Source organism: Zingiber officinale, chromosome 4B (assembly GCF_018446385.1).
Source record: "Zingiber officinale cultivar Zhangliang chromosome 4B, Zo_v1.1, whole genome shotgun sequence".
NCBI lineage: Eukaryota > Viridiplantae > Streptophyta > Magnoliopsida > Zingiberales > Zingiberaceae > Zingiber > Zingiber officinale.
The window spans coordinates 130073986-130100988 of NC_055993.1; the positions used below are offsets into that span (position 1 = coordinate 130073986).

At 37.1% G+C, this 27003-nt stretch overlaps 2 protein-coding genes across 4 annotated transcripts; both read right to left on the bottom strand.

The window, feature by feature from the left end:
* Nucleotides 1-4889: 4889 nt before the first annotated feature.
* LOC121976732 (mannosyl-oligosaccharide 1,2-alpha-mannosidase MNS1-like) lies at nucleotides 4890-12810 on the bottom strand. Its single transcript, XM_042529032.1, has 14 exons — nucleotides 12428-12810; nucleotides 11972-12019; nucleotides 11724-11888; nucleotides 11486-11598; nucleotides 9234-9299; nucleotides 8847-9018; nucleotides 8182-8271; nucleotides 7536-7663; nucleotides 7334-7399; nucleotides 7079-7187; nucleotides 6903-7001; nucleotides 6137-6217; nucleotides 5883-6053; nucleotides 4890-5379 (listed from the first exon to the last, which is right to left on the bottom strand). Exons 1-14 carry the CDS (start codon nucleotides 12578-12580, stop codon nucleotides 5122-5124), a joined length of 1719 nt encoding a protein of 572 aa, XP_042384966.1. The 5' UTR covers nucleotides 12581-12810; the 3' UTR covers nucleotides 4890-5121.
* A 1275-nt stretch (nucleotides 12811-14085) lies between these two features.
* LOC121976733 (glycosyltransferase BC10-like) lies at nucleotides 14086-24470 on the bottom strand. Of its 3 annotated transcripts, none has more exons than XM_042529035.1 (11): nucleotides 24262-24470; nucleotides 23048-23471; nucleotides 17498-17596; nucleotides 17107-17207; nucleotides 16955-17026; nucleotides 16660-16750; nucleotides 15366-15446; nucleotides 15165-15224; nucleotides 14950-15072; nucleotides 14769-14807; nucleotides 14086-14521 (listed from the first exon to the last, which is right to left on the bottom strand). In XM_042529035.1, the coding sequence occupies exons 2-11, from the start codon at nucleotides 23426-23428 to the stop codon at nucleotides 14393-14395; spliced, it is 1176 nt and encodes a 391-aa protein (XP_042384969.1). In that variant the 5' UTR covers nucleotides 23429-23471; nucleotides 24262-24470; the 3' UTR covers nucleotides 14086-14392. The 3 variants fall into 3 exon arrangements, with proteins under 3 accessions (XP_042384969.1, XP_042384967.1, XP_042384970.1); XM_042529033.1 differs by having other exon boundaries at nucleotides 23048-23521; XM_042529036.1 differs by having other exon boundaries at nucleotides 14379-14521; nucleotides 14769-14854; nucleotides 23048-23521.
* Between the last annotated feature and the right edge of the window lie 2533 nt (nucleotides 24471-27003).

Here is a 27003-nt window from a genome sequence, read left to right on the forward strand (position 1 = left end):
GGACCAGTATAGCGAGACTCAGCGTCTTTCAATATATGACTTAGGAAATACACCGATTGTTCCTCGCTGTTATGCTTAACTAGGGTCGATCCGACCGCATGCATGGTTGACGACAAGTAAATCTGGAGGGGCTCACCGCCAAGTGGCTTAGCTAGTACAGGCAGAGAATTGAGGTATGCCTTGAGTTCGTCGAATGTCCGGTTGCACTCCTCGTCCCACTGGAATTTGGCGGCTCGGCATAGTATCTTGAAGAATGGCAAGCTCCGGTTGGATGATTTGGAGATGAACTGAGATAGTGTTGTTATCCGATCGGTGAAACTCTGGGCTTCCTTCAAACTTCTAGGCGACGACATATCTTGTAGTGCTTTTACTTTGTTGGGGTTTGCCTTGATGCCCCGCTCGATGACGATGTAGCCCAAGAATCACCAACTTTTTACGCCGAATAGACACTTGTTTGGATTCAGCTTCATCCCGTATGTCCTGAGTGTCTAACAGGTCTCCTTGATATCTGCACACAGGTCAACAACTCAGAGGGATTTGATTAATATGTCGTCGACGTATACCTCCATGTTACGACCGATTTACCGTCGGAACACTTTATTCATCAGCCTTTGATAAGTAGCTCCGGTGTTCTTCAGTCCGAACGGCATAACATTGTAACAGTACGTTCTGTCGGCCGTAATGAAGCTGACCTTTTCTTGGTCTGCCCGGGTGAGCGGTACTTGGTGGTACCCTTGATATGCGTCCAGCATGCATATCAGCTCGCACTCCGCAGTGGAGTCTACCATTTGATCAATCCGAGGTAGCGAGTAGAAGTCCTTCAGGCATGCTTTGTTGAGGTCCCGGAAGTTGATGCAGACTCGCCACTTGTTGCCCGGCTTGGAGACCAACAAGACATTTGTGAGCTAGCTCGGGAATTGAACTTCCCAAATATGGTCAACCTCCAACAGCTTCTTTATTTCTATCCGAATGATCAGGTTTTGTTCGGCGCTGAAGTCTCTCTTTCTCTGTTTTACCAGTCGAGCGCCCGATTGGACGTGAAGTTCGTGTTGCGTGACGCTCAGGAAAATCCCGGGAAGCTCGTGAGTCGACCACACGAATACATCGTGGTTTTGCTGTAGACAGGCGATCAGCTCCACCTTCTGCTCGACTTCCAGATCGGACGCTATGAAAGTTGTTGCCTCAGTTCGACCGGGCTGAATTTGGACTTCCTCTTTTTCTTCGTAGACTAGGGTAGGTGGTTTTTTGGTGATGGCGCTTACCTCTAGCTGGGGAGATTTTTGAGCGGATTTGGCCTCGGTCTTGACCATCTCGACATAGCAGCGTCAGGCAGTCAACTGGTCACCTTTGACTTCCCCGACCCAGTCGTCTATTGGAAATTTGATCTTTTGGCAGTAGGTTGAAACTACTGCCTGGAACTCATTGAGGGTCGGTCGGCCTAGGATGACATTGTAAGCTGAGGGGGCGTTTACCACAATGAAGTTTGTGGTTCTGGTCCTCCTAAGCGGCTCCTCTCCGAGCGATATGGCCAACTTGGTTTGGACGATTGGCAAAACCTCATCGCCCGTGAATCCGTACAGTGGGGTCGTCATTGGCAGTAGCTCGCCTTGGTCGATCTGAAGCTAATCGAAAGCCTTCTTGAAGATTATGTTTACCAAGCTCCCTGTGTCAACAAAAATTCGGTGAATGGTATAATTTGCGATTACCTCTCGGATGATGAGGGCGTATCGTGAGGGACTTCTACTCCCTCTAGGTCCCGAGGTCCGAAGCTAATTTCGGACCCGCTCGCCTTCTCTCGGCTACAGCTACCTTCTACAGTCGTCAAGCGTATGACTTCCTGGCTCGATTGGAGTCACCGCTAGTCGGGCCGCCGGCGATAATGTTTATTTCTCCCCGAGCGGTATTGCTTCTGTTTTCCTCCTCCCGAGCGGATGGCCTATTTTGCTCGGGCAAGGCTCGGGGATGATCAACACTTTCCCTTCGCTGATGATGTTGTTGTTGTTCGGATGATCTTCTTGCATCCTCCCGTCGCCCGACAGCTTGATGCACGCGTCGCCGGTTAGGAGAGGGAGATCGGCGGCGATATCCTCTTGGAGTCGGTCTGGCGATCGGCCTCAGACCACGACAGTTGTGTGTGTTGTGCGACGCCGACTGATGGAAGGAACAAAACATAGGTGTCCATACCTTGCTCTTTGACACCTTTTGCCGTTTCAAAAGACATATGTTGCACGGCATGTGCCCTCGCCTCCTGGTGTGGCCGTATGGTAGTAGCCTCTTTGCATGTCACTAGACGCTTCAAATTAATAAAGATTGAGAACTCATTAAAGCTAAAGAATAGAGTTGTAGTAAGGAGTCCCAAGTCGTATTTTTTCAAGGATAGCTAATTAGTGTGTGCGAATTCTAGAATTGCTTCAAAATGAATTTCCGTCAAATGAACATCAACTAAATTTGATTTCTTATGCAACATTAAATCAATTGAGTCAACTACTATCTCTTCAATTCACAACTACAGTAATCATTACATTCAAAATCTCATCACAATTACAAGAACCAAAAATAACATTTCATTCATCATCACAATCAAACTCAACTTTCAACTCAATCTATAAGACTTCAATTCTCAATTATAATTAACAAAATTAAACAAAAGTAGATGGTGAATTAAATTCAAGTTGGTAAGTTGGTCCTGCGGTATCGCTTCGGAGAACTAGCTATTGATCAGTTTGGGAGACGCATCGCCTCAGGGCGCCTTCCCTTTCCGTGCATCTCGAACGGGTGCTTCATCCGAAGAGGATCTCTGCTCTTGATTCGCTTGAGCGATTTCCGAGGGCGTTTGGAACAAAGCCCGGTGGAAAGATATCAGTGTTGGTGGTGCCTCCACATGTGTACTGGTCGACCCTCTATTTTGTCCCTAGATAGAAATTTGTTCCGGGCGGCCCTCTTGTGCCGCTCGGCCTCCTACTGTTGAGGTTGCTTGCTGCGCTTGCCGATCAGCCAATGCCTTTTGTTGTTGCTGCCCGACGATCTTTTGCGCTCGAGCCTATACGAGCATGTCTAGCTCCTCTTGGGTGAGCGTCACAGTGTGAAGTCGTCTAGCGTCCTCCATCTTCTGGGCTTGGATGCAGGTTGCGTTCCCATAAATGGCGCCAAATTTGATCCTGTCCAAAAGTCGAGTCGATGGGTGCTGGGGATGTGGCGCTCCTGTTGACTGTGCGAAGACTCCGAGCGAAGCGGACCTGCAACCACAACCACATCAGTGCCGAGCCAGGGAAGGGTTCCCGGCGTTGGCCCTCTGACACTCAAGTCAATCACCGACGATGTAGAAGCAGTAGAACGAAGAAGTAAAAGAACATAAACAACAATAATGTGCGCGTACCTTCGATGAAACTTGGACCCCTTTATATAGGGCTCTTGTAGCGTGCATGCACGCTTCCCAATGCGTGCACGCTTCTCGAGGTTTCCATAAGAAGATGTATCAGTAAAGTGTCTCTGACATAATACCTCAACAAGTTGAGCATATCTCTGACGTGACAGTGGAAGCTTCCGTCGTACGATCCTCTGCCTGACCATGCCGCCAACCATGCCATCTGTCGGGGGCACAGGCTCCCAGAAGGATATTGCCAGATCCTCCTTTTGTCCATTACTGGGCTGAGTGGGTAAGTTGTTCGACCAACCATCAACCGTCCGAACGCTATCGTTCTCGTGCCGAGTGGGATGGTCGCTCGGCCAACCTTCCACTGTCCGAGCTCCGCTGTTGTGCCGAATGGAGCTGTGTCTGAATGTAGTCTACTCGGTCGCGACCTCGCTTTGCTAGTTCAGAGGTTTTATGTAAGTCTGAGCGGGCTGGCCGTTCGGCGTGTGCCTCATCGACACATGCTTTTCTAAGCGTCAAAAGCTCGGCACGTGACCGAGCTATGATGATGTTGGACCGGACATTCTTTATCCCGGTCGGGCAAGGGGGTTGCCCGACCGGCCGGTGATGTAGGGGAATTGACCACACCTTGACTGTGACTTCCACCGTGACCTTGCCTCTCCTTGGGGTGGGTCCCTTATCCCCGCATCAATAATAATGCAATACAAGGATGATGTTCGAGAATCTCAACAACAAACTATTGTAACAGACTTCCCCTTATAAAAAATTAATTCAATATCATATTTGATCTTAGCTAAAAAAACTGAGAAAAATATATTTTTTAACATTGCAAACCCAAGATATTTATAGAAGTTTCTCCGTTCGTAGTATTATCAATCCTAAGATGTGGGACTAAAGATTACTAATGAAAAAAAAATTCAATAATACGCCACAGTTGAGTCTCGAACTCTAGATTCATAATTAATTAATAAAAAAATTCTCAATAATACGTCGTAGCTGAGTTTCGAACTCTAAATCCCTGATTGATTAATGAATTTTTTTTTAATAATATCCACAATTGGTTAATTAATAAGAAAATTTTCTAATAATATACAACAATTGAACCTTAGACTTTAAATATTGATACATCTATGAAAATTATTAATAAATCTTAAAATTAGGTTCCGTTTGAGAATAATTTAATTTTAGACTTCACCAAATTAATTTATGACTGGATTATTATTATGGTAGTTATTTTATTTATAATTGTTTATATTGATTCAATTTCCTTAACTAATTTGGACAATATATATGTTTACTATTTTTATATAATATTAGTATTTGCATAGGTACTTAAACTTCAAAAAAAAAAAAAAATCTAAAGAACAATATAAGTAGAATTTTATACATTTTATAATAACTATATTAACATCAGCATATTAAAAAAAAAAAATACAACTCCATGTCTCCATCTATACCAAGGAAATTATAAAAATTTCACAGGATTTGTGTTAAATAAGGAAGCAAAGCAATCTGATTTTTTTTTGAAACCCACTGGTCTCTTTATTCATAGAGGGCAAATTCTACAAGTTAAATACAATTCCGTATAATAATAATAACTTCAAATGCCCCATTAGGTTCAGGGAGCCAATTAAAGATGGAGATTCTGCCTGCAGCAACAAAGCACTGCTTCTTACTAACATCTCAAGCTTCTATATGTCAAGAGGGCATTTGGTTGAACCCCAAATGAAAATAATATTACAAAACTGTTAATTCCTTCCTTGCTTTCTGCCAAATGGCCTATCGATAGCTTTCGACTGAGGTTTTGGTTTTGCCTCCTCTACTACACCACCTAACTCTGGCACCGTGTCATTTCTAGGAACGATTCTTAAAGGATGGGCTTCAGTGTTGAAAACCCACTCGTCAAATGAGATGACCGAAGGCGGGGAAAACAGAAGGTAGAGATACTTGAGTGTCTCTGCGAGGAAGAAGCTCTGCATCATATTGTCCTTCATACCCGTGTTAACCTGGAAAAGTAGAACATGAGTTAGATCTGAATGAAGATATGTTGGATCTGTAATAGCAATTTGTGATACGAGAATAGACTGAACGGCTTATGAAGCTACGGTATTGTTTATGGGGAAATTTTATATCAAACTCGAAAAATCTGAGTAGCTAATCACTCTAAAGCACCAAAGATATCTATATGACTAGTGGCTTGAACTGAAAAGTCATGGACTATGAAATAACCAAGGCCAAAAGTTGAGCTTCAAACATGAAATAAAGGATCCTCGAGGTCTTAACACCTAACCCGATCCTCGAGGTTAGAAAAGAGTGGCCTTTCTTGGAGCACAATAACAATGAGGATCTCATAGATGACAAAGACAATTGTAGAAAGACTTTAAAGTTCAAACCCCAAGTAGTCAACACGAACTCATTTCCTTGCTTCCTATTTCCTTATTTTAACTATCAAGAGACTTTAACTAACACACATAAGGAATAAATTTAAGATGAAATCTGTAAAACTTACATCCTTTAGGCCAACATAACCAGAATCTATCCGAGAGTTCTTTTCGAATGCTTGAAATATGTTCCAACCCCATTCTTGGTATGTTTTGTTTCCAGTTAAACGCCAAAGGTACATAAGTGACTCGACAGTCTCGGGTCTCAGTATATTCCATGAGGTGCCAACACTCATGTCCTGCGATAATATATCAGAACCATAAAAAAAAAGTAAACAGTGTGATACCAAAGTCAGAACAGAAGTACAAAGAATTGTCTGACCTGTCCAGCATGAAAGACGTAATTTTCTCCAGCTAATTTTGTCGGGGTTATTTGATAAAAATTATAGCAAGTCCAAGCAAGCTGCACAATCAACTTCACAGTTATTGGTAAATCTAAAAAGGAAAAGAACAAAATCAATCATGATAAAGGCCTTTCGAACAAGATAAGGTGAAAATTAATGTGGTAAACTATTTAAGCAAGTACCAATATGGTAAGTAAATAAGGAAGAAAGATTATTACAATTAAATAAAAAACAAGTGAAGTATGAAAAGTGCAAGCCAACAACAGAGGTTTTCAACTTTATTTAGACAATAACTCATAATATAAAATGTTAAAATTATAACTGCAAACATGCTTACTAACTCAAGACTAGTCAATACATTGATAATAAAAGGACAGCCCGATGCACGATGCTCCCGCCATGCGGAGTCCCGGGGAAGGATCCATTGTACGCAACCTTACCCTGCTTTTTGCAAGAGGCTGTTTCCAGGATTTGAACCCGTGACCTTTTGGTCACATGGTAACAACTTTACCGTTGCGTCAAGCTCCCCTTCAATACATTGATAATAAAAGTAGAAAAATAAAAAAGAATTAAATATTAACAAAATCAGCAATTAATTAATGGCTTGCATTTATGTTATCTCTCATATGATGAAATCAAATTTTCTTTCTACCAGCTGAATTGAGGATGAAAAAACCCTCAGAAATACCTTTTCATAGCAAAGTAATAGAAGAGAAGACAAATGTATACATGCAAAAAAAATACCTCTTTTGAAAGTGACAACATCTTCTCAGCTTTTTCAGGGTCATATCCAGAGGATCCTAAAGCTAACATGCCCGGTGCAAAGCATGCCAATTCATCCATCTGCTTAGGCCACAAAACATAAACTTAACAAAGACCAAGATGATATCAGTTTTGCCCTTGGTTGCAGAAAAGCATACCTTGTCAGAGAGAGAATTGCCAGTTTTCTCACAGATATATGAAAAAGAAGATGGAGTTGATTTCCGTATCAGACTCACTAACCCTTCCATTGATGTTTCCCACATTTCTCTGCAATCAAAGGTTTAAGATATTAGCAACTTATCTTCCACCATGATTGCAACCTTATAGATTACTGATATAATCGTTGCATGGACCGATTCATGTAAATTTTACAGCATTTGCAGAATATGAAAATTAATAACACGACAACCAACCTATAATGCTTCAAACCTTCTGTTTTGTTTCCTTGTATCCACACTTTAAGTAAATACTCATAAAAACTGCAAGCAAATAATTCTCAAAATCAATTATCCTAAGTAGAAAGAGAAAACCAAACATAGAAGGTATTAAAAAAAGGTATATTAAAGCAATTATAAGAAAGAAGCATCGCCTTCAGAAAAAGAAAAATAGTATTACCTGTCACCCATAGCACCAAAGGTTATTGTCGAATAAGATGCTGCTACGCCTGATTGAGGATTTATGTATATTGGAAGTAAACCATCACTAGGATATATTTTCTGCAATTGCCTTATGACCTTCTCTACCTGGCAAATTGCAAAACAAGATTTATCAGTTAAGGTCCCTGAAACTAAGATTTGCTTCTATCATCTTATACTCATGAAATCATAGTCATGCAATTTTTACACTAGTCGCACAGCTAGCTGAATGACTAGTCTAGTAATATCAAAGACATACACTCATGTCACAAGTACGTTGAAGAACAAAATCATAATAATTTATTTCCATATTATTCAAGCTAATGAAAAAGTTATGAGCCTCTATTAAAACTAACTCTGTACTAATTGAGAAGTCCTATAACGTAAAAACTAATTTGTTGTCCATCAAAGACAAGAATATTTTTGCATTAAATGTATTTGATTATTTGCTAGCTGGCCAGAATCAATAAACCTTTCTCTACATTGCTTGTAAGAAGAAAATGATCTAAGGATCTAAAAGATGAAACTGACAATCAGAAAGTGACAACACAAGTGATGCCCACTTTATAGTACCCTTGGCAACCAAATTATACTCAAAATGATGAGATAGAATTTCTAGATAATACCTTCTGCTGGTATTTCAGATCTCCTGTTCTTTGGGACAAAGCTATAAATTCAAGCTGTTCAGTGCCAGAATCTGCCAGAATACTTTCTCCCTGCAAAAGAAATATCAAAGTAAAGTAAAAAAAAGTATGTTGAAAATTACAGATGCAAAATTAAGGAAAGAGGAAAATTTCAAATTGAAGAAAATGTCAAGCAAGGATACCCTGCTATGTGGCAAAAAAAAACAAAAAAAAATCATAAGAAACAGTTTTGAATCCCAATCGTAAATCTTAACACATGGAAAATATAATAATCAAGAACGAAGAAGAAAAAATCAAAAGTAAAAAGACTAATCCCATGAAACTGATATTTTGTTACTGATGAATTCTAAACCATAGCTACATTCCAAATTCCTTTCTTGAAGATAAATTAACTAAAAATGAAGAAGATAAAATAATCTAAATGAGAGGTTTAAAATTGAAAGCAATACTCTGTCAAACTTTTCATAACTTCATACGCATAAATGACCTCATCTTAGTCTATGTATTTATGAACTGTCTAAATGCAAGAGTAAAATGAACTTGAAGATCAAAGTTCCAAAACCACAGATCAAAAAACTAATATTAGCCTGATATTTCAAGTATGGGCTATTACAAATGAAGAAGCAAAATGGTTATTAGAGATGTACCCCAGTCCATCCATGGTTATGCGGGTTTCCATGAGCCAAGTTAATTCTATTGTACGGAATGCCACTTGGTGTATCCCATGCTGGTAACAGTCTATCAGCAAGGTCTTTAGCCTTGTCAAGAAATAGCTTGTCCCCAGACAGGTCATATGCACTTAGTAGTCCACCCACAACTCTGAAATCAAAATAGAAATAAAATGAGATATGATCACATATATAGTTTGAGATAATTCTAAAGCAGCTTAGTTTCTAATACTACAATCAGATGACAAATTTTCCAATAAAAACAAAAAAGCAGCATGGTATTACAAAATTTTGAAGGCATTGACTTGAGGCATGCTACCTAGAAAATAAGATTAAAAAAACATAAATTAAACCTTACAACGCCACCTTATGGTTGTCTCGAAAACACTTGCTACATAGTCTTTGTTGAAATCTAATGCAGTCGCAACCCACCTGCCAATGATTAGTTCAAATCAGTTACTAGGGAGGAAAAAACTAAACAAACTCAAAGCATTCATATCAAATAGAATTAACTGAGTAACTGCTATATGTTTCTCTGAAATCACGTACCAAATATCTCTAGTCGTTTATTTAACTAAGCAAACTGAAAAGCACAGCAGGAAAAACAGATGCATTGGAATAACAGGGCAAACAACCATCTAAGTGTATGGTTCGTAAGTAGAGAAACCAACAGGTTTCTCTGTGTATACAGATACTTGCACAGTCATTCTATAAACTTAGTTAAAATATATGGAAGGTGTTTTTAGTTCTTCAGATGGTACCATGTGGAGCTTTTTCGACCGACATGTTCATTTTTTGGGGAGAGAGATCATGCCCTCTTCTTTGATACGATCTCCAACTCAGCAACAAGAATAGCAATGGAGCACTCTCTCTCTCTCTCTCTCTCTCACACACACACACACACACACACACACACACTTGTTGATGAATTTTTTTCCACTCCCCACACCCCACACGGGAGATTGTGCTTGCCTCAGCATGCAACCTCCTCTGTCTCTCTCTCTCTTCTTTCTCTCTCGTATCAGTGCTCGCATGTAGCCTCTCCCTCTCTCTCTCTATGGGAGGCTGCATTTGTGCTTGTATCTTGCATATTCCCCCTCTCATTGTTCACCACCAACCCAAGCTATAGCTGCAGCACCTGGAGTGACCCACCCCCACCCCCACCCCCACCCCTCTCGCTCACCAAGAGCTGATCTGTGTTTGCCTCATGTGCACCCCCTGCCGAAGCTTGTGGTGGCATATCAAGTGAACCACGCCAATGGTGTGCATCTCTTTGGTTGGCACTTGTCTCTCTCTCTCTCTCTTCTGTCTGTGCAGGAGGCCATGTTTGTGCCTGCCTCGTCAACTGCTCATGCTATTTGCGTGGATCACTGGGTAGTTTGATACAATTTATAGACAAAGTTCACATAAGTCCATCAAACATGCTAAATAAACTTGAGTCAATTACCCAATACTACTAGTAATCTTGTGCATAAAGTATAATCAAATGGATGAACAACAGCATCAAAATAACAAACTATGTAAGCCTCAACTATTTGAGGCCTGCAATATGAATGTTTTATTCAATTGAAATCAATGCAAGGGCATGTCACTCGTAGCTAGAATTCAACTTAGTTTTGATTATGTCATCTAAATTAACTTTAGTCTCCCTCTAGGCTTCACACCTGCAATTTTAATCAATTAAATTTGTTTAACTAGAATACATTGATTGTCTAGAACATGTTACATTATCTTAACATATTTCATTCTATCATTTGTAGGAGCTTTTTGTACTTACTGTTAGATAGTATCTTTTTTTTTTTATTTTTGTAATCTCACAATCCATCTTGCCATTCTTGGCATTGCTACATTTATCTTTTGCATGCTTGTTTCCCTACAATTCAATACTCTGAATCGTAAAGTATAAATTTCTTTAACTCGAAGGCATACAATGATCACGTCAATACTCCAAAAGCTATTATCCATGTCAACTATTCAATCTTTTATCCTATCAATAATATGTCCATCAATATCTACTTGTTGCATAACCAATCCAATATGTTCAAAATACTGACAGAAATTTCATGTCTAACTTTACTACTTATCTACATCATTTTCTTAGTTAAATTTACAAATGTATTCAATTTCAGGTTTACTTAAAACCTTTAGTTTCTCAAGTTCCTCTTCACAGTTCAAGCTAGAGTTTCTTCTACTCTCTCATGGATAAGCACAATATACTCTAGGAATAAAATACACCATAGAGATCTCTCTTGAATACAGTATGCAAATTTATCTTTTACCAACATTTTAAAAAAATATTATCATACATAGTTTCTATAACATCTTCAAGTGATACCCTAAGTCTACAACTTTAAAATTCAATTTCTATTTCACCTCTCCAATGAATCATGAATAATCTCATATTTTGTAATCCAATGTTATTCTCTATCATGAAAAATAGAAAAGTTTACTTTTTCTCAAATTAAAGCCCTATAAATTGCTTGATTCATGTTTTTTTTTTCACATCACACAATAACGAATTTATAATCAAATTTTCAAGTTTGGTTAATGCAACGAGGAAACTTCAATAAAGTTAAATAAACTACAGAGCAGGTCTAACATGAAAATTCACAACTTACTCTCTAGCTTTCTGAAATTCATCTTTCAAGCCCATTATATATAACGTATCCAAAGAGTCTATGAGGGTTGCTCCAAGACCACCAAAACTATTTGCACCATTCTTTGATTGTGGCTGGCCAATAAAAGAAAGATATTATGTCATTCAAATTCCTCAAGAGGAAAAAAAAACTGGGACTATTGATTAGCTCATGATTCCATAAGCATCAGTTAGAAATGTTTTCATGTCTCATAACACACCTGAAGCTCATCTTGGCCCCATGCATACTCTACGTATGAGTTCCATGCGTGAAGCATAGCCTCTTTGACCTTTTCCCTACGTTCATCGTTAACAGGATCAATTTCAACTTCCCTATTAAGTTTGACATTGTCACTCATGTCATCTGAAACACCAGCTTTTCGCAACTACAAGAAGAAACAGTTAATGGAATCTTCAAAAACTATTCAATTGTGGGCACAACAGGCAATCACATAAATATTCTATATACCTGATCTTGCAATCTGTTTAATTCTTCCTGGAACTTAGTGATCTCAGCCTGCATTTTTTCAGGTTATATTAGCATCTCACCCATATAAATATAAAGTCATTGGTAGAATCTAAGTAGATACAGCCGCCTAGCAAGATGATAACCTATCTTACTAGTCGAAGCCTCAAAAGTAATCCAACCTGTTCCTAACAACATTCCATCAGTTTTATGGTCCTTGTGGTTAAAGGACACATTTTGATCAATCTGTTCATCAGGAACGGCACCACCATATCCTCAAACTATAACCTTCTCAGTTCCTCCACAATTCATTAATCCAAAAATCAAAGGCTACGTAAACAATGGCAAACGGATCTACTATTCCAGCAGCAAAAAGCAACTAGAAATCTAACCAGCGATCCGAACTTTCAGTGTGAACGAAAAAGCGTAGAGAAGAATCGGAAAAGAAAAAGGGAGGACCTCGTGCTCGCGGATCAGAGACTGCCTATCCCAGAAGGCGAAGGTAGCGACGACGAACGCAATGAAAAGGAAGGCGAGCCGCTTGGGCCGCTTCAGGTAGTAGGCGGGGTGGAGGTACCGCAGCGGTCCGGAGGTGGACGACCGCCGCGCCATCGGATCGCCCTAGACGGAGCCCTGCCACCGACCGGAGTCCTACGCAACCCCCTCGATCGCTAGACGTGGAGAAGGAGCGTGCGATTTGGTTTTGGATCTGCGCGTGAATGAATTCGTTTTTCTTGATCGAGTTGCTTTTCAGTCGTTGGATCGCTTCGATCCCTTCGTCGTCTTCGGCTCGGCTCGATGCTTGACTTGCTCTCCCTGTCTCTGTCGACACAGTCGCTAATTGCGCATCGGCGTGAATCCTAAAAATGGACGACTGGATTCCCAAGTGAATTAACCCAGACCGGACTCCTGTGATGCCAATTTAACACCTAAACTTAAGTACCAACTCAACTATACTACGTAGATTAGAGCCGTCAATTTAGATTGGACCCATCGGATGGACTCATCCTGCCAAATAATTTAAACGGGTTGAGTTGAAATTTTATCAACCCAAGCCTGCGGCCGACCCGCCTAGGTCCGCGACCTACGCCGGTCGGCCCGCGATAGGCTTGGGTTGGCCCGCGGGTTGAGAAACATATGTAAGCTAAGTTTTTTTGCCAATTTATTAGTTTTCTTTTTATAATTTTGAAATAAAAATAATACTTTTTATCCCACATAACTACTCGTCTGTGCTCATTTATACATAAAATACATGTTTGTGGATATATTTGGTTGATGAAATATTTTCGAAGTAAAACGTTGAAAATATAAAATATTTTTTAAAAAAATTATAGGCCCGCGGGTTGGCCCGCCAAACCCGCAATCCGCCTTAGATTGGGTTGAGTTGGAAATTTCCCAACCCGCCAAGTTGACGAGTCGGCCCGCCCCGCCCTGTCAAATGGTCGGCCCGCCACGGGCCGACCCGTCCCATCATGAGTTGGCCCGTTTGACCGCTCTACATAGGATTATATTATCAATATCAATTATAGCAAAGATAATTATATTAATCTCATATGTTCTTTCTAATCCATCCCTAATCAAAAAATAGGTGGAATTTTTTATTCTTGATGGACGGAGGGGTTTGCATTCGTTCAATATCAAGGTGATAAAAAATGAATACGCTCATGGGCGACTATTAATCTTTAAAATAATAACTAACACATAAAAGAGACATTTATCTCGACTTTATCGAAATTTAAATCTCATATCTCATTGGGACCCATTCGTTCAATATCAAGAACGAAAGCAAACTGGTTCAATTAGATGAATTGAAGGTTCTGATCAATCTGAATTTAGATCTAGTTCGTTCTGTAAGACCGAAGATCAAAAAGATTGGCACGCACTGGATCGAATTCTAAAATCCAAAGTTTAATAACAGAGCTTATGAATATGATCATGGTGTCTGGGTTATATCTCGACTCAGAAAAATTTCTATGATCTTTAAACACTTTCAAATAAAGTTTAAAATGACTAATCGAGCAAAATCACATTTAATCAACTTGAATCACTTTTCAAATAGGCAAATGTGCTCCAACTTGAAACGGAGTTGATACATCAAGTGCCAGATTGAGCATCGATGAAGTGAAATGGGAAAATTACTTTGGTAAAAGTTGAATACATTAACAAGATTTTTTGTCCAACAAAGGACAAAGAAGACCGAGAAAAATTACATGACATAGTGCCTCAGAAAAATAGCAGACGCCTCACTAACATGATCATACAATCTTCCATAGTGATCGATCTTCCACCTTGTCGATGCTCCAGACAGACGTTAAAAGAGTTTCCCAGTTTACACATGTATTCTCAAGAGATACATTACTCGGGACGAGCAAGGGGAGGTCACATGTAGAGACTGCACCAAAGAATAGTGATCTCGTAGATCATTTAAATAACTGTATTGTTGGAGAACAACTGCATCAGGCTGTCAAGGGCTTCGGGCAAAAATTTCCTAGCAAACAAATAACATGGCCTTCTCATTCCATTCCACACACAAGGCGTCAGTGTCACCACCTTCTGCAACAATCATGTAGCCAAGTGAGTCGTTAGCTTTCGATTTTGAAGCAAAACAAAGTGACAGATTCTGGGAACATGTTCTTGTACTCAATTAGCTGATGCATATTGTTTTTTATAGACAAGTCAGTTATGAGATCATTTGAAGAATTTGCAGAGAACAAGTGAAGGAAACTACTTTTTTTTTTTTTTTTTTTTTGACACTTTTGGTATATTGTTGAATGTAAAATATGAAAAAGAACGTAGTTACCTTTTCGTCACTTGTGATATGGTAATTATCACCAATAGACTGCAACACGATATCAAAGAGAGTGAATTCAGAATCTCCGTGATAGACTGAATATAGTATCCAAGAAAGCAAAGAATGCATGTGACAAATTTCTCATCAAAGAATGCATGTGACAGATTGGATGAGAGCAAAGAATGGTTACAGTTATATTCTTCAGTAGTTCATATTTCACATCCACGGCCCTGTACGACTTCGGATGCCATTTTCCTTCAGACCAGTCCACACACGTCACTGACCAGTTTGCAATACCAGTAGGATCAATCTTCTGTAGGATACAGATATGTAAATTTCAGGAAACCAGTAACTAAACTACAGTGTGTTTAACAAAGCAAACTAATAGTACAAATGGTTGCTGACAGTGAATAGAGTCGGCATGTAGTGTTCATCAGCATAACAATTACGCCCATCAAAACCTGGCTGTCAAGATCAAAATACAATGATTATGTATGATTTTTCATGGGAACTCGTACACAAGCTTTCATAAATAGTGATTCCATACCACTGGAATAATTCTCAGTGGGATAAATAATAGGAAAACAACATAGGTATATGGTTAACCTTGCAATAAAGCTTGAACTTTGTGAAATACAAGCTATCTGCCATAACTATCAAAGCATGCTGGCGCTTCATTGAGAACCACTGCAATTTGGCATACAAATTCATGACATAACAGCAGAAATAGCTTACAATACTAGAATGTTTTCAAATTTTTTAAACATAAAGCTATGCACCTTTGAGAAAAGTTAAAATGTAACCAAATTTCTTTTATCAGAAGAGTTTCATTGAATGATGTCAGAAAGTGAAATTATGCTATCTTTGTTGCACTAGGGAGATAAAAACTTAGACAAAAATCAATTGAACCGCCAATATTTTCTCAGTATTTCCACTTTCTAATAAAATTAGATATGATATGCCACAAGATGTTGGAGCTGCCCCATTTAGGAACTGGTCAATAATCAAAGCAGCACTGCTGCCAAACATGATCACTCTGATTCTTTTGATTCACTGGGCATGTGTTCTATGAGTCATCTCCATTATATATTAAAAAAGATACCAGAATGAAAGACTATCTGGTCTGACCGATTGAATCATCATATAATCATTGTGAGACTATTATCATACCACAAACCACTATTTGTATCACCAATTAGCACTATTTTAAATTGTATGCAATTCTTAGCTTGATTAATTCATTTAAAACTGAGAGGACTTGAATCAAAATTGGTTAACCTTTCTAAGCTTGCCTTTTTCCACTCATCCTGCTCAAGAATTGTGCACTATTTGTTTTCAAAAAGAAAAACACGTATGCAACTGTGATGCATACATAATATTGTATTTTTAATAATATTATGAAACTGAAAAGAGGAAATTGTATATATAAAAATTGTCCAGTTCAATGAATTCATTTTTATGCTTGCCACTGAGTTTTTTGACTGATTTCCAATCTTACAATTTGTAGAATTGGATTTTCTGTGCATATAACATGTTTGCTTCTTCAGATTTGTCTTGTGTTCCTCTATAGCATGTACAAATTCATCCACAATCTCCTTTTGTATCGTTCTTATTTGGTTAAAAATTATCATTCTTACTTTGTACTAAATTAAGCCATCCTTTCTTGTACTTGATCACAATTACACATTTGTCAAGAAAAGAATTTCATGGTGTTAAAAGTTGGCTGGCTAGCTATTTATCCTAAAAATTTGAGTTGATGTATTGGTTTAAGTCAGGCCTTTGGCTTTCACCATGTTAAAGTTGATAGGCTAACCACGTATATAAAAAGCTTGAGCTAATAGAAAATTGGCCATTTTTTATATTTATATTTTTAATACATAGGAAGTGTGAAACAAATTACCTGTGAACCCTTTCTAAAATCCTTCTCTTCAATCTCAGGCAGCATATGCTCAGTATACCTTGCATTTCCATGAGCACCAGGATCCCAAAAGCTGTAACATTTTCAAAGAATTAGAAAAATATGGGTATTGATGATTTGTGTGAAAATTTATGTTAGGAGAACAGTTCACATATCCAAAAAAAAAATTGGTTCACAGTTGCTACAGTTGAACATAATTTATCAAGCATACAATGTTCAGAGGCCAAGACCAATAGAAGAAAGCTAAAGAAGTTAGTGACGCTGATAGGAGTATTACCTATCAATGAAGCTGATGTTTGTTCCCATCAGATAGTCGTACACATAATTGAACTTATGTAAAGGAATACAACTGTGAATAAACAAAGATTTGTATTCATTTAACTAGGCAAATAACCTGACAAACAAATCATAATCAAAGGGCCCAGTTACCTGTCAGAGAGCAAAACAAAGTGCTGATTATCAGGGTCTTGGAGCGCATTCGCCAGGAGCCTTTTCTCTGCCTCCACCATGGAAATTTTACCCCACACAACCTGAAATTCGACTTTTTGTTGAATACTGGTGCTCGTTTGAGTTTTAAGCAAGTTAAAAAATATCCTTCCAAAAGACAGTGCATAAGCCACTGTGCTGACCATTTTGCTCAGTGTAACTATATATATATGATGATCTTGGCCTTTGATTAATCAAGGAGAAAAGCGTATAGTGCACCCAAAATTTCTGTATTCTTATCTCAATGAGAGTGAAGTCATCCATAGTGGAGTGGAGTGGAGTGGGACTAACGAAAGCATTTATTCAGTCTAGATGAAGATATAGATTTACAAACCTTTGCACTCCTAATGTCACGTCCAATGAATAAAGGACTCACATACATTGGCTTCTCCCGTGATGCATGTACATAGATGGAAAATTTTCCTTCATGACCCTGTCACATTCAGCCACATAAGCAGACTATTGTTTTAGCATCTAATATTTTACAAGAATAGCATAAGTTAGCAAAACATATTGATTGCTATGTCAACTTGGCATGACATACAAGTTTGAGTCTCATTTTTTTTAGAAACATACATGCATATATCAGGGCTCTTACATGTTTTAATGAAATAAACATTACGTAAAGCAGTTACCAGTCTAGAGTGAAAAACATCCCAAGGAATTGCAATCTATTGTTTGTTGTGATATTTTGAGATTTCAACATGATCACTGCTATCTTATGCTTGTTTTAGTTTTTGTGCAAGTTCCATATGATATCATGTGTGCCTGATGAATCCACTAATTTTTCATAGCACCACAAGGATTCCAAACCAACTCTTGACGGAGTATTTATCTTTTTCCAATTAATTTTCTTCTTGTCTCTTACCATTTCCTTTGTTGTGTTATCTTATAGTTTTTCTCTGTCTGATCAATTTACTCTCCCCTTGTTGTTTTCCTTCTTTTATTCCATCTATAAATTCTGTGATTTTTATTATAATTCAACAATGATGGATAGAAATGATAGCCAAAGCAAGGAGAATGGGGTATAGATAATTGGCTAGGAAAATAATGTGGACAAGGGCATTATGTAGCATGATTGAACTAGATCAAAATGTTAGATAGTTCTGTGGTCATTTGGAATGAAAAATGGGAATAACAAAACCATTTTCCAACTTTGTTATCTTAGAAACCAGAATTATCTGAATGTTAATAAAGGAAACTTAATGATAATAATCTTTTACTTGTTTTTCTATCCTGTAGGATTGAAGACGTCAAAAATAACTAATTTGACATAAAAAGACCCCGAGAATATAACTTGTTTTTATGGGAACCAACGTGTGATACTCCACTGAATGAATGATCAACAACAACAACTAAGCTTTATCTAACTAGGTGGGGTAGGCTATATGGATCCTTTTATGTCATTGAGTTCTATCTCCTACTATATCATCATTTATACTTAAATAAATTTTATCTTGTTTTATTATTACTAACCAACTCTTTTTTGATTTTTCTCGTCCTCGTTTGATATGCGTGTTTGTCATAGTTTTACATTACCTAACTAGAGCATTTATTAATCGTCTAAGTACATACCCGTACCATCTTAAATGTGTCTCTCGGAGTTTTCCCCCAATAGATGCAACTCCGACTTTCTCTCTAATGCTATCATTTTGTATTCTATCCATCCTCATATATCCTCACATCCACCTTAACATTCGCATCTCTACAACTCGCATTTTCTGCTCATGTACTCGAGTCATAGCCCAACATTCAGCACCACACAACATAGCAGGTCTAACTGTGTTTTGTAGAACTTTTCTTTAAGTTTTAAAGGTATCATATAAAACACTCAACACTCTCCTCCATTTCAACGATTCTGCTTGTATTTATATAAGACATCTCTCTCAATCCCTCTATCATTTTGCAAAAATGATCCTAAATATTAAATCTCTCGGTTCCGGGCAACTCGTCATCTCCTATATTAATAATTGTTTCATTATGTCTAATATTGTTAAACTCAAATTCCATATATTTTGTCTTTATTCTACTAAGCCTAAAATATTTCCCTTCTACTATTTCCCGCCAATATTCTAATTTAGCATTTACTCCTTCACATATTTTATTTACCAAAATAATATCATCTACAAACAACATACACTACATTACTGTGCCTTGAATGTGTGCAGTGAGTTCATCCATAGTGATCCTTGATGTAACCTTATCTTTATTGGAAATATTTCCGTTACTCCACGAACTCTTTACTCTGATCGTTACATCCTCGTACATATCCTTAATTAATTCAATATATGTTACGCTAACACATCACTTTTATAGAATTCTCTATATAATTTTTCTTGAAATTCTATCATAAGCTTTTTCTAAGTCAATGAATATCATGTGCAGATCTTGTTTTTGCTTCCGATATTTTTCAATTAGTTGTCTAAGAAGATGTATAGCTTCTATTGTCGACCTTCCAAACATGAACTCAAATTAATTTTCGATCACAGTGGTCTCCTTCCTTAATCTTTTTTCTATTACTTTTTCCCAAAGTTTCATGGTATGACTCATTAGTTTAATACCCCTATAGTTTGCACAATTTTGTACATCTCCCTTTTTCTTATATAAAGGAGCTAGAGTACTTATCCTCCATTGATTTGGCATTTTTTCGTTTTCAATATCATGTTAAATAACTTTATAAGTTATTCAATACTTTGTTTCCTTAGGCACTTCCATACCTCTATCGGAATATCATCTGATCCAACTGTTTTCCCATTGTGCATCTCATTTAAAGCTTATTGTACTTCTGAAGTTTAAATTTTATGATAAAAATTTAAATTCCTATACTCATTTGATCTACTTAAATTACCTAACTTAAGTTGGTCATTTAAACCTTCATTAAAAAGTTGATGAAAATACCTCTTCCACAACTCTTATTTCTCCATCGTTTACTAGTACCCTATTATATTCATCTTTAATCTATTTTATTTGGATAAAATCCCATGTCTTCTTTTCTCTTACTTTAGCAATTCTATAAATGTCTCTTTCCCCTTCTTTTATATCTAATTTTTGATATAATCGTTCAAAAGTTTCATTTTTTACTTCATTCACTACTTTCTTAACCTCTTTCTTGGCTATTGTATATTTTTTTAATTTTTCTCGTTCTTATAAATATATAATTTCTTATAAGTTATTCGTTTTTCCTTCACTTTCTCTTGTACTTTCTCATTCCACCACCAAAATTCCTTACCTAGTAGTGCATGTCCCTTTGACTCATCGTGTACACTCTTAACTACTGTTTTTAACTTTGAAACCATCTTATCATATGTTGTATTAGAGTCACCATATATTTCATCTAATGTTTGTGCTCCTACCGTCTCCTTAAATATATTTTGCATCCCATACTTTAACTTCCGTCACTTAATTCTAAGAGTCGTATATATTTTCTTTCTATTGATACAGATGTATATCCAACACTACTAACCTATGTTGGGTTGTTAAGCTTTCTCTAGAGATGACCTTGCAATATTTACAAATCTTCCTATCCTTTTTCCTAACTATAAGAAAGTCAATTTGTGATTTATTATTCCCACTTTTGAACGTGACTAAGTATTCTTCTCTTTTTTAAAAAAATGTATTAACTAATATAAGGTCATATGCTATCGCAAAATCTAATATAATTTTCCCTTATTTATTTCTCGTTTCAAACTCATAACCCCATGTACCCTCTCATATTTCTCATTTTTCACTCCTACATGCTCATTTAGATCACCTCTTATTAAAATCATTTTAATTTAACGGAATATTTTATAATACTTCATCTAAGTTGTCCCAAAACCTTGATTTAGTAGATTCATCTAATCCTACTTGCGGTGCATATACACTAATTATATTCATAGTTTCTTTCGCCACTATTATCTTAAGGGTTATAATTCTATCACCTTTTCTAGCTACTCCTACAACTTCCTCTTTAAACGAACTATCTATAACAATGCTCATTCCATTTCTTGTTTTGTTTTTTCCTGTGTACCATAACTTAAAACCTGAGTTCTCTATCATCTTTACCTTCTCATCTACCCATTTTGTCTCTTATACACACAAAATACTAATTCCTCTCCTAATTATCGTATCTACTACCTCCATTGATTTACAGTGAGGGTTCCTATATTCCATGTTCCAAATCTTAGACTATTAGTTTTCCTATCATATTTGTTCTTATCCAACCTATGGTGTAAGAACTCTTGTCTATTAAACACTACACCCAAATTCTGAGATATAACGGTCTTTGCTGATACTTTACAGTCGGTCCCTACAACGCGAACCCTTGCATATTTATCACTACACCCGAGTTCCGGAGATGTAACGGTCCTTGCTAAGGCATTGCAGTCTGACCATGCAACACGTTCCTTCCGGGGAACAATCTAACATTAGCACAATAGTTTAATGGATCCATTCATTGAACATTTGTCATAGTTTTAGTACTGGCTGGCAACCTAATGCAACCCTCCTCCTTTATCCCTCCTCCTTTATCCGGACTTGGGACTGGCCATGGGCAGAGTTCACTGAATGAATGATCAAGTAAAAATAATTAGTAAATCAATCCCAAAATTTTCATTCCTACTCTCCATTTTCATTCTCTATTTTGTACATTCTGTTGGCAGGAATACTTGAATATGGTCATTAACAAAGAGGGACTAGCAAAGGATATATGGAATCTAACATAATCATTCCTACTCTTCTTTCAAGAGACTTTCATCTTCTCCAGAAGAATCAATAAACTGACTTTTGTTTCTTAATTTCCAGAAAGTTTTGCCTTTCTTAATCAAACAACTTTTTTTCCAAAGCATGGCATTTTCCATGCAACATACGTCAAAATTCTACCAGTTTCTAGTGTGGAAACAAGGTAATGTTGTGCAATAACCAATCAATGAAACTTACACATGTTTGCCTCTTAACCAGTGAGTCATAGATTATCATCTGAAAGTTTATTAAGACTTTACGAAATAGGGAAAGTAGAGTGGTCAGATTAAATGGCTCAGCGGAAAGAATCATAAATGAAGAAGAGAAAAGAAACCCAGTTAACATTTCAGGTTTTGAGATATACACAAATATATGTGTATATATATGAACAGCATATGACAGATACAGACTGGATAACATGGCACGGAACCATTGAACTGGAGTAAGCCAGTACTTTTTGTATAATGATAATAAATGGAGAAAAGTGTATCATAGAATGTAAGGAAAAATTCGTCTAATATCTAGGAGAGACTGCCTCTTCTATATGATTGTGCGTTGGTCCTGATTTGGGATACAATTTAGTTCAAAATACCTCGCAAGGCTGATGCCTGATACATATAAAACAAATGTTGACCATTCTCCAGTTATCTAGTTTGATGACATTACATGAGCAATATTAGGAGCTCTGGGTAACAAGAGATGCTGGATCACAAAGTATCATTTTTGAACCATGATATTGATTGCAAATATTAAACTGAATGAACATTGAAAATTTCATGATCCATATAATCTGCTAGTTTCTTTTTTTTTGTTTGCTCTGCAAGACAGAACTGCGTATTGGTATTTCATCTTTTCCTGGTTTTCAATGCATATATTTGCAACTTACACAAGACACAGAGCAACAAATGTCCAGTTTATAACTTCATGCCTCATTACTGATACTTACATCCTATTTCAATTATACTGCATATGCAACATTTATTCATAATGGATATGCATGTGTGACTTCTGCATCTCAACAAAATTTTCAGCACTGAGGAACATCAATATAGGTCAGAGTCAAACATAACAAACAAACAAACGTAATTTTGCAAGAATAAAAAGCAAAGTATTTCAGACATGGAAAGAAAAAAGAGGTAGAATGATGTGAAAGAAATACTCTTACCAGGAAAAAAACCTCCCAGAGTTTTTCAAAGGGCAATGAACCTGGAGTCAAGAACATAAAGGCAATTTTGGGATTCTTTGGTTGCACTAATGGGGTTGAAAGTATTTCTTTAATGACAACTTGAGAAGCAATTTCATCATCTGTAAGCTCTCGTGCTATAGGAGGCAGCCAATCCATAATAGGACTGCACACCCGTGAAGAAAAAAAGTAGCAAGCTGAGTACCGCCGAGGTGGATATACATAGGCCCCAATCAAGGATACACATACCAAACATACTAATATCAGTATCCAGAGAGGCGGCCTTGCAGATGGCCTACCACGTGACACTGGCAAATATTGTGTGTTCCCATTGCCATAATGCAATGCATGAGTTACTTTCATCTTCTTCTCATTACAAAAAACTCATACTAACTACTATATCTTCCTGTCAAGACACATCCATTAGAAGTGCATGAGGAATCATCAACCACAAATCTGTTGAGAAGATAACAAGAATTGTCAACAAGATGACCTAACTGCAGCAAGAATGAAGTTTATTCTCCATTTTTAAATATAAACATTTTCCGAAACAAGATATTGTATAAACTACTCGATCCATAAACTAAATAGAGAATGAATCAATAACAACAGTTGCAACATCTAAAGACATACATAAAGAACACGACCAAGCTACCACCTTTTTTCCACCTAAGCCACATTATCCAAAACTAAAAAAAATTGTACAGCTTGTACGCTATGTACACCAGATGTAATTGTCCCCCGTCCTCCCAACACTATTCCTCATGAGCCTCCAAAGCAAAGTTTTCTTTTTCAGCCTTTCACAACCTATGGTTTCAAAAATCCAAGAAATAGTCAACCCATAATCAAAACCCCTATGGTTTCAAGTGAAGATTCCACAACTGGAATGGGGTGTCTCCCAGTTTCGACGCTCGAATTCAGATCGCATTCCACTAAAATAAGACCCGGAATACCTAACACCCAGCTGCCAAATCATGCTCTACCACCGGCGCCTAACTCTCGACCGCCAAATTCCCAAACCGAAAGACCCATGGAGCTGCATGCCAGACCAAGGAACCTCGAAATTTAAGAATCGGAGGAAAAACACAGCTAACGACAGAGGTGGAACGGTTCCCAGCGGATTCCATGTCCAAATAAAGGCAATGCCAAAAAGAAATCGGAAGATCGAGGCGATCGGTTAAAGGGCCGAGCCTTACCGTGGAAGACTGGCGGAGATACTGCCTGAAGTCGAGATCTGCAACGGAATCAAAGAGACGAAACGAAGAGATCTAGCGAGAGAGAGAGAGGTCGAGGAGCTTAACAAATAACCTAACAATAACGTAGATCAAGAACTCTGCGCTGATACGCCCAACAACAACTCGCTTCACAATAAGCAACAACGTACATGGGCATTAATGCATTATTGCTCGACATGGGCATAATAATATAATGATTATAAGCAATGGGCGCTTGGTAGTTTTACGTAATGGTCTGATCTGATGATTAGGTTTATTCCACTATGTATATTTATATTTATCTTTTTCTATATCAGTAAACACCGGCATTAACTCGTTAGAATAAGAGATCTAGTTTTTTTATAAACAAGTAAAATATTTATTTTACTTTTAAAATTATTTTTTTTAAATTTTGTAGAAACTTTTTAAATCATCATTTCACTCTTGATTATTAAGAAAGTTTTAAATAACTTTCAGTATCATGCCCCAGGGTATAGTTCCCGATACTGATGATCTAATATAAGAAGCCCTAAGAACTATCTAACAGAATAATCAGAAAATTTATCAAATTTTATATACATATCACCTTTTTCATAAACAACAAAATTGTACAAGTAAGACGATACATGAAACAAAACATAAATACAATGAAACGAAATTTAAAATAAACCAGGAATTAGTACGTCGAAATCTCTGAGCAAGCCTATGTAAAGCTGGGACCAACTATAATATCAAAAAGATCCCTGTGCCTGCAAAACTGGAAGCCAAAGAATGTAGAAAGTTAGTCAAATGGTTAAATGGATAATCAAGAAAGATGTGCATGAATTTAATCTTATTCAATAAGTCAAAGAAGTAGAGTAAATCACAATCTTTTATTATTATTCTTAAAATTCTTCATTTATACATGAATATTTATATATACTCATCTTCAATTATCATCATCTATAATCATGTAATATTTTTATATTAGAATCTAGAATCTTCACTTTATCATCACTTGTTATTATCAATTAAAATCAATTCTCTAGTTTTATTATTTAATTAACCGTTATACAAGTCATCCATGGTAATATCAACATGTATATCAATGGTCTAAATCTGATAGATCAACTAAAAAATGAAACACTTGAGCTAATATCATCGGAGTGTAATGTCATATATATATATATATATATATAGGCTAAAAGCCTCCTCAGAGTATAATACCGTCGCATACGTCATTTGACATACAGACCCTAACCGGTGGAAGATATAATGAACACTGGCCGAGGGCTATATCACACCACCACACCTCGGGTGTACGATCAGGTATTCTGGACTGCGGCCGCCGCCCTATCCATAATAACATGTGTGCGGTCCAGTAATACTCTAATATAAAGCTCTGGTATAAAGATAAGCTCATAGTATTCACTTTTTAATATTCTTCATTTACCATCTTTATTATTTCACTTTAAGGATTCTATTTTATCCATTTATCATAATTATATTTTTTTCATATCAAATGGTCAATCAAGTTAACATTTTCATATCAAGTCTGTTAATTTATTATCCTAGGGTTCATAGATAAAAAGCTACAAGTGTTAACATGTAGAATATCAAAAAGCATGGAGTATGGAAGGTCAAGTAAGTCAAAAGACAGGTATCAATAGAAGAATAATTTAAAATATTTATTTATTTTTTAAAACAACTCTTCTTATATTAATCCTAGTATGAACTCACATATGAACAAGAAATAATATTAATTATTTATCCTCCGTGATTTTATTATTTTAACCCATTTCGCTTCTTGTAATATCATTTTAATTCCCTTTTAAAAATAATTATATAAATATATATAATTTCATTATTTCTTTATTCATGCACAAGAATAAATATATGAGTCAAGAGAGATGTATCCACTTTATATACAGTAAAATCTTCTAGTGTTGACAAGTCACCGTGCTCCACTCGAGCTCGGGTCTACAAACATAATATCAAATATAACTCAAATAATCAAAATACTATCTAATAAGAATAATAAACTAAAATCTAAATATTGTCCATGATTCAAAATAGGTGAATTATTTTGATCTCGCTAGCTTGTACCACTTTGAAGGGGAGCCTTAGCGCAACGGTAAAATTGTTGCTTTATGGCCAAAGGTCATGGGTTCGAATCCATGAAACAGCCTCTTGCAAAAAGCAAGATAAAGCTGCGTACAATGGATCCTTTCCCAGGGCCCCGCATGACGGGAGCTTCATGCACCGGACTGTCCTTTTTTTTCAGGTTGTACCACTTTGCATTCCTAAATAAAACCTTTGTTCTAATCTAGATAACCCTCCTAACTATATATCGATTAACACAAAGCATAAAATATACCTTCTACGGATTACTATGGTTGCTAGAAAAAAGGGCAGCAACTAGGGTTGTTTTCCCTTCATTGCTGGCCGTCTCAGCTAGCTTCGGCGAGCTCCGGTGAAATCTTCTATGCTGCCAAGAAGAGGGTAGCAGCTAGAGCTGCTGTTGGAGAAAACAAAAGGTAGCAAGATGTTGCTGTCGGTGGGGGAAAAAAGGAGAGAGCAACTAGGGTTGCTACTCTTGCCTGTTGAAGGAGAAGAAAGGCAACCATGTTAGTTGGGGAAGGTTGAAAACAGAAAGGATGACTGCTGGAATAGTAAAGGGGAAAGGAAACCTTTTTCCCTTTTCATCGGTTGTCTCGGCGAGCTCCGATGATGACCACAACTAGC

Bases quoted from the DNA above. Each gene is read 5' to 3' on its own strand.
- LOC121976732 (XM_042529032.1), bottom strand. From the start codon at position 12,580: ATGGCGCGGCGGTCGTCCACCTCCGGACCGCTGCGGTACCTCCACCCC. The intron at 7,188-7,333 runs GTTGGTTGTCGT...CTTTGATTGCAG, and splicing joins GAAGGTTTGAAGCATTATAG to AGAAATGTGGGAAACATCAA. The intron at 7,002-7,078 runs GTATGCTTTTCT...TGGCCTAAGCAG, and splicing joins GCAATTCTCTCTCTGACAAG to ATGGATGAATTGGCATGCTT.
- LOC121976733 (XM_042529035.1), bottom strand. From the start codon at position 23,428: ATGAAAGTAACTCATGCATTGCATTATGGCAATGGGAACACACAATAT. The intron at 17,208-17,497 runs GTTTGTAAATCT...GTCGAATTTCAG, and splicing joins GTGACATTAGGAGTGCAAAG to GTTGTGTGGGGTAAAATTTC. The intron at 17,027-17,106 runs GTAACTGGGCCC...GTTTATTCACAG, and splicing joins TTTGTTTTGCTCTCTGACAG to TTGTATTCCTTTACATAAGT.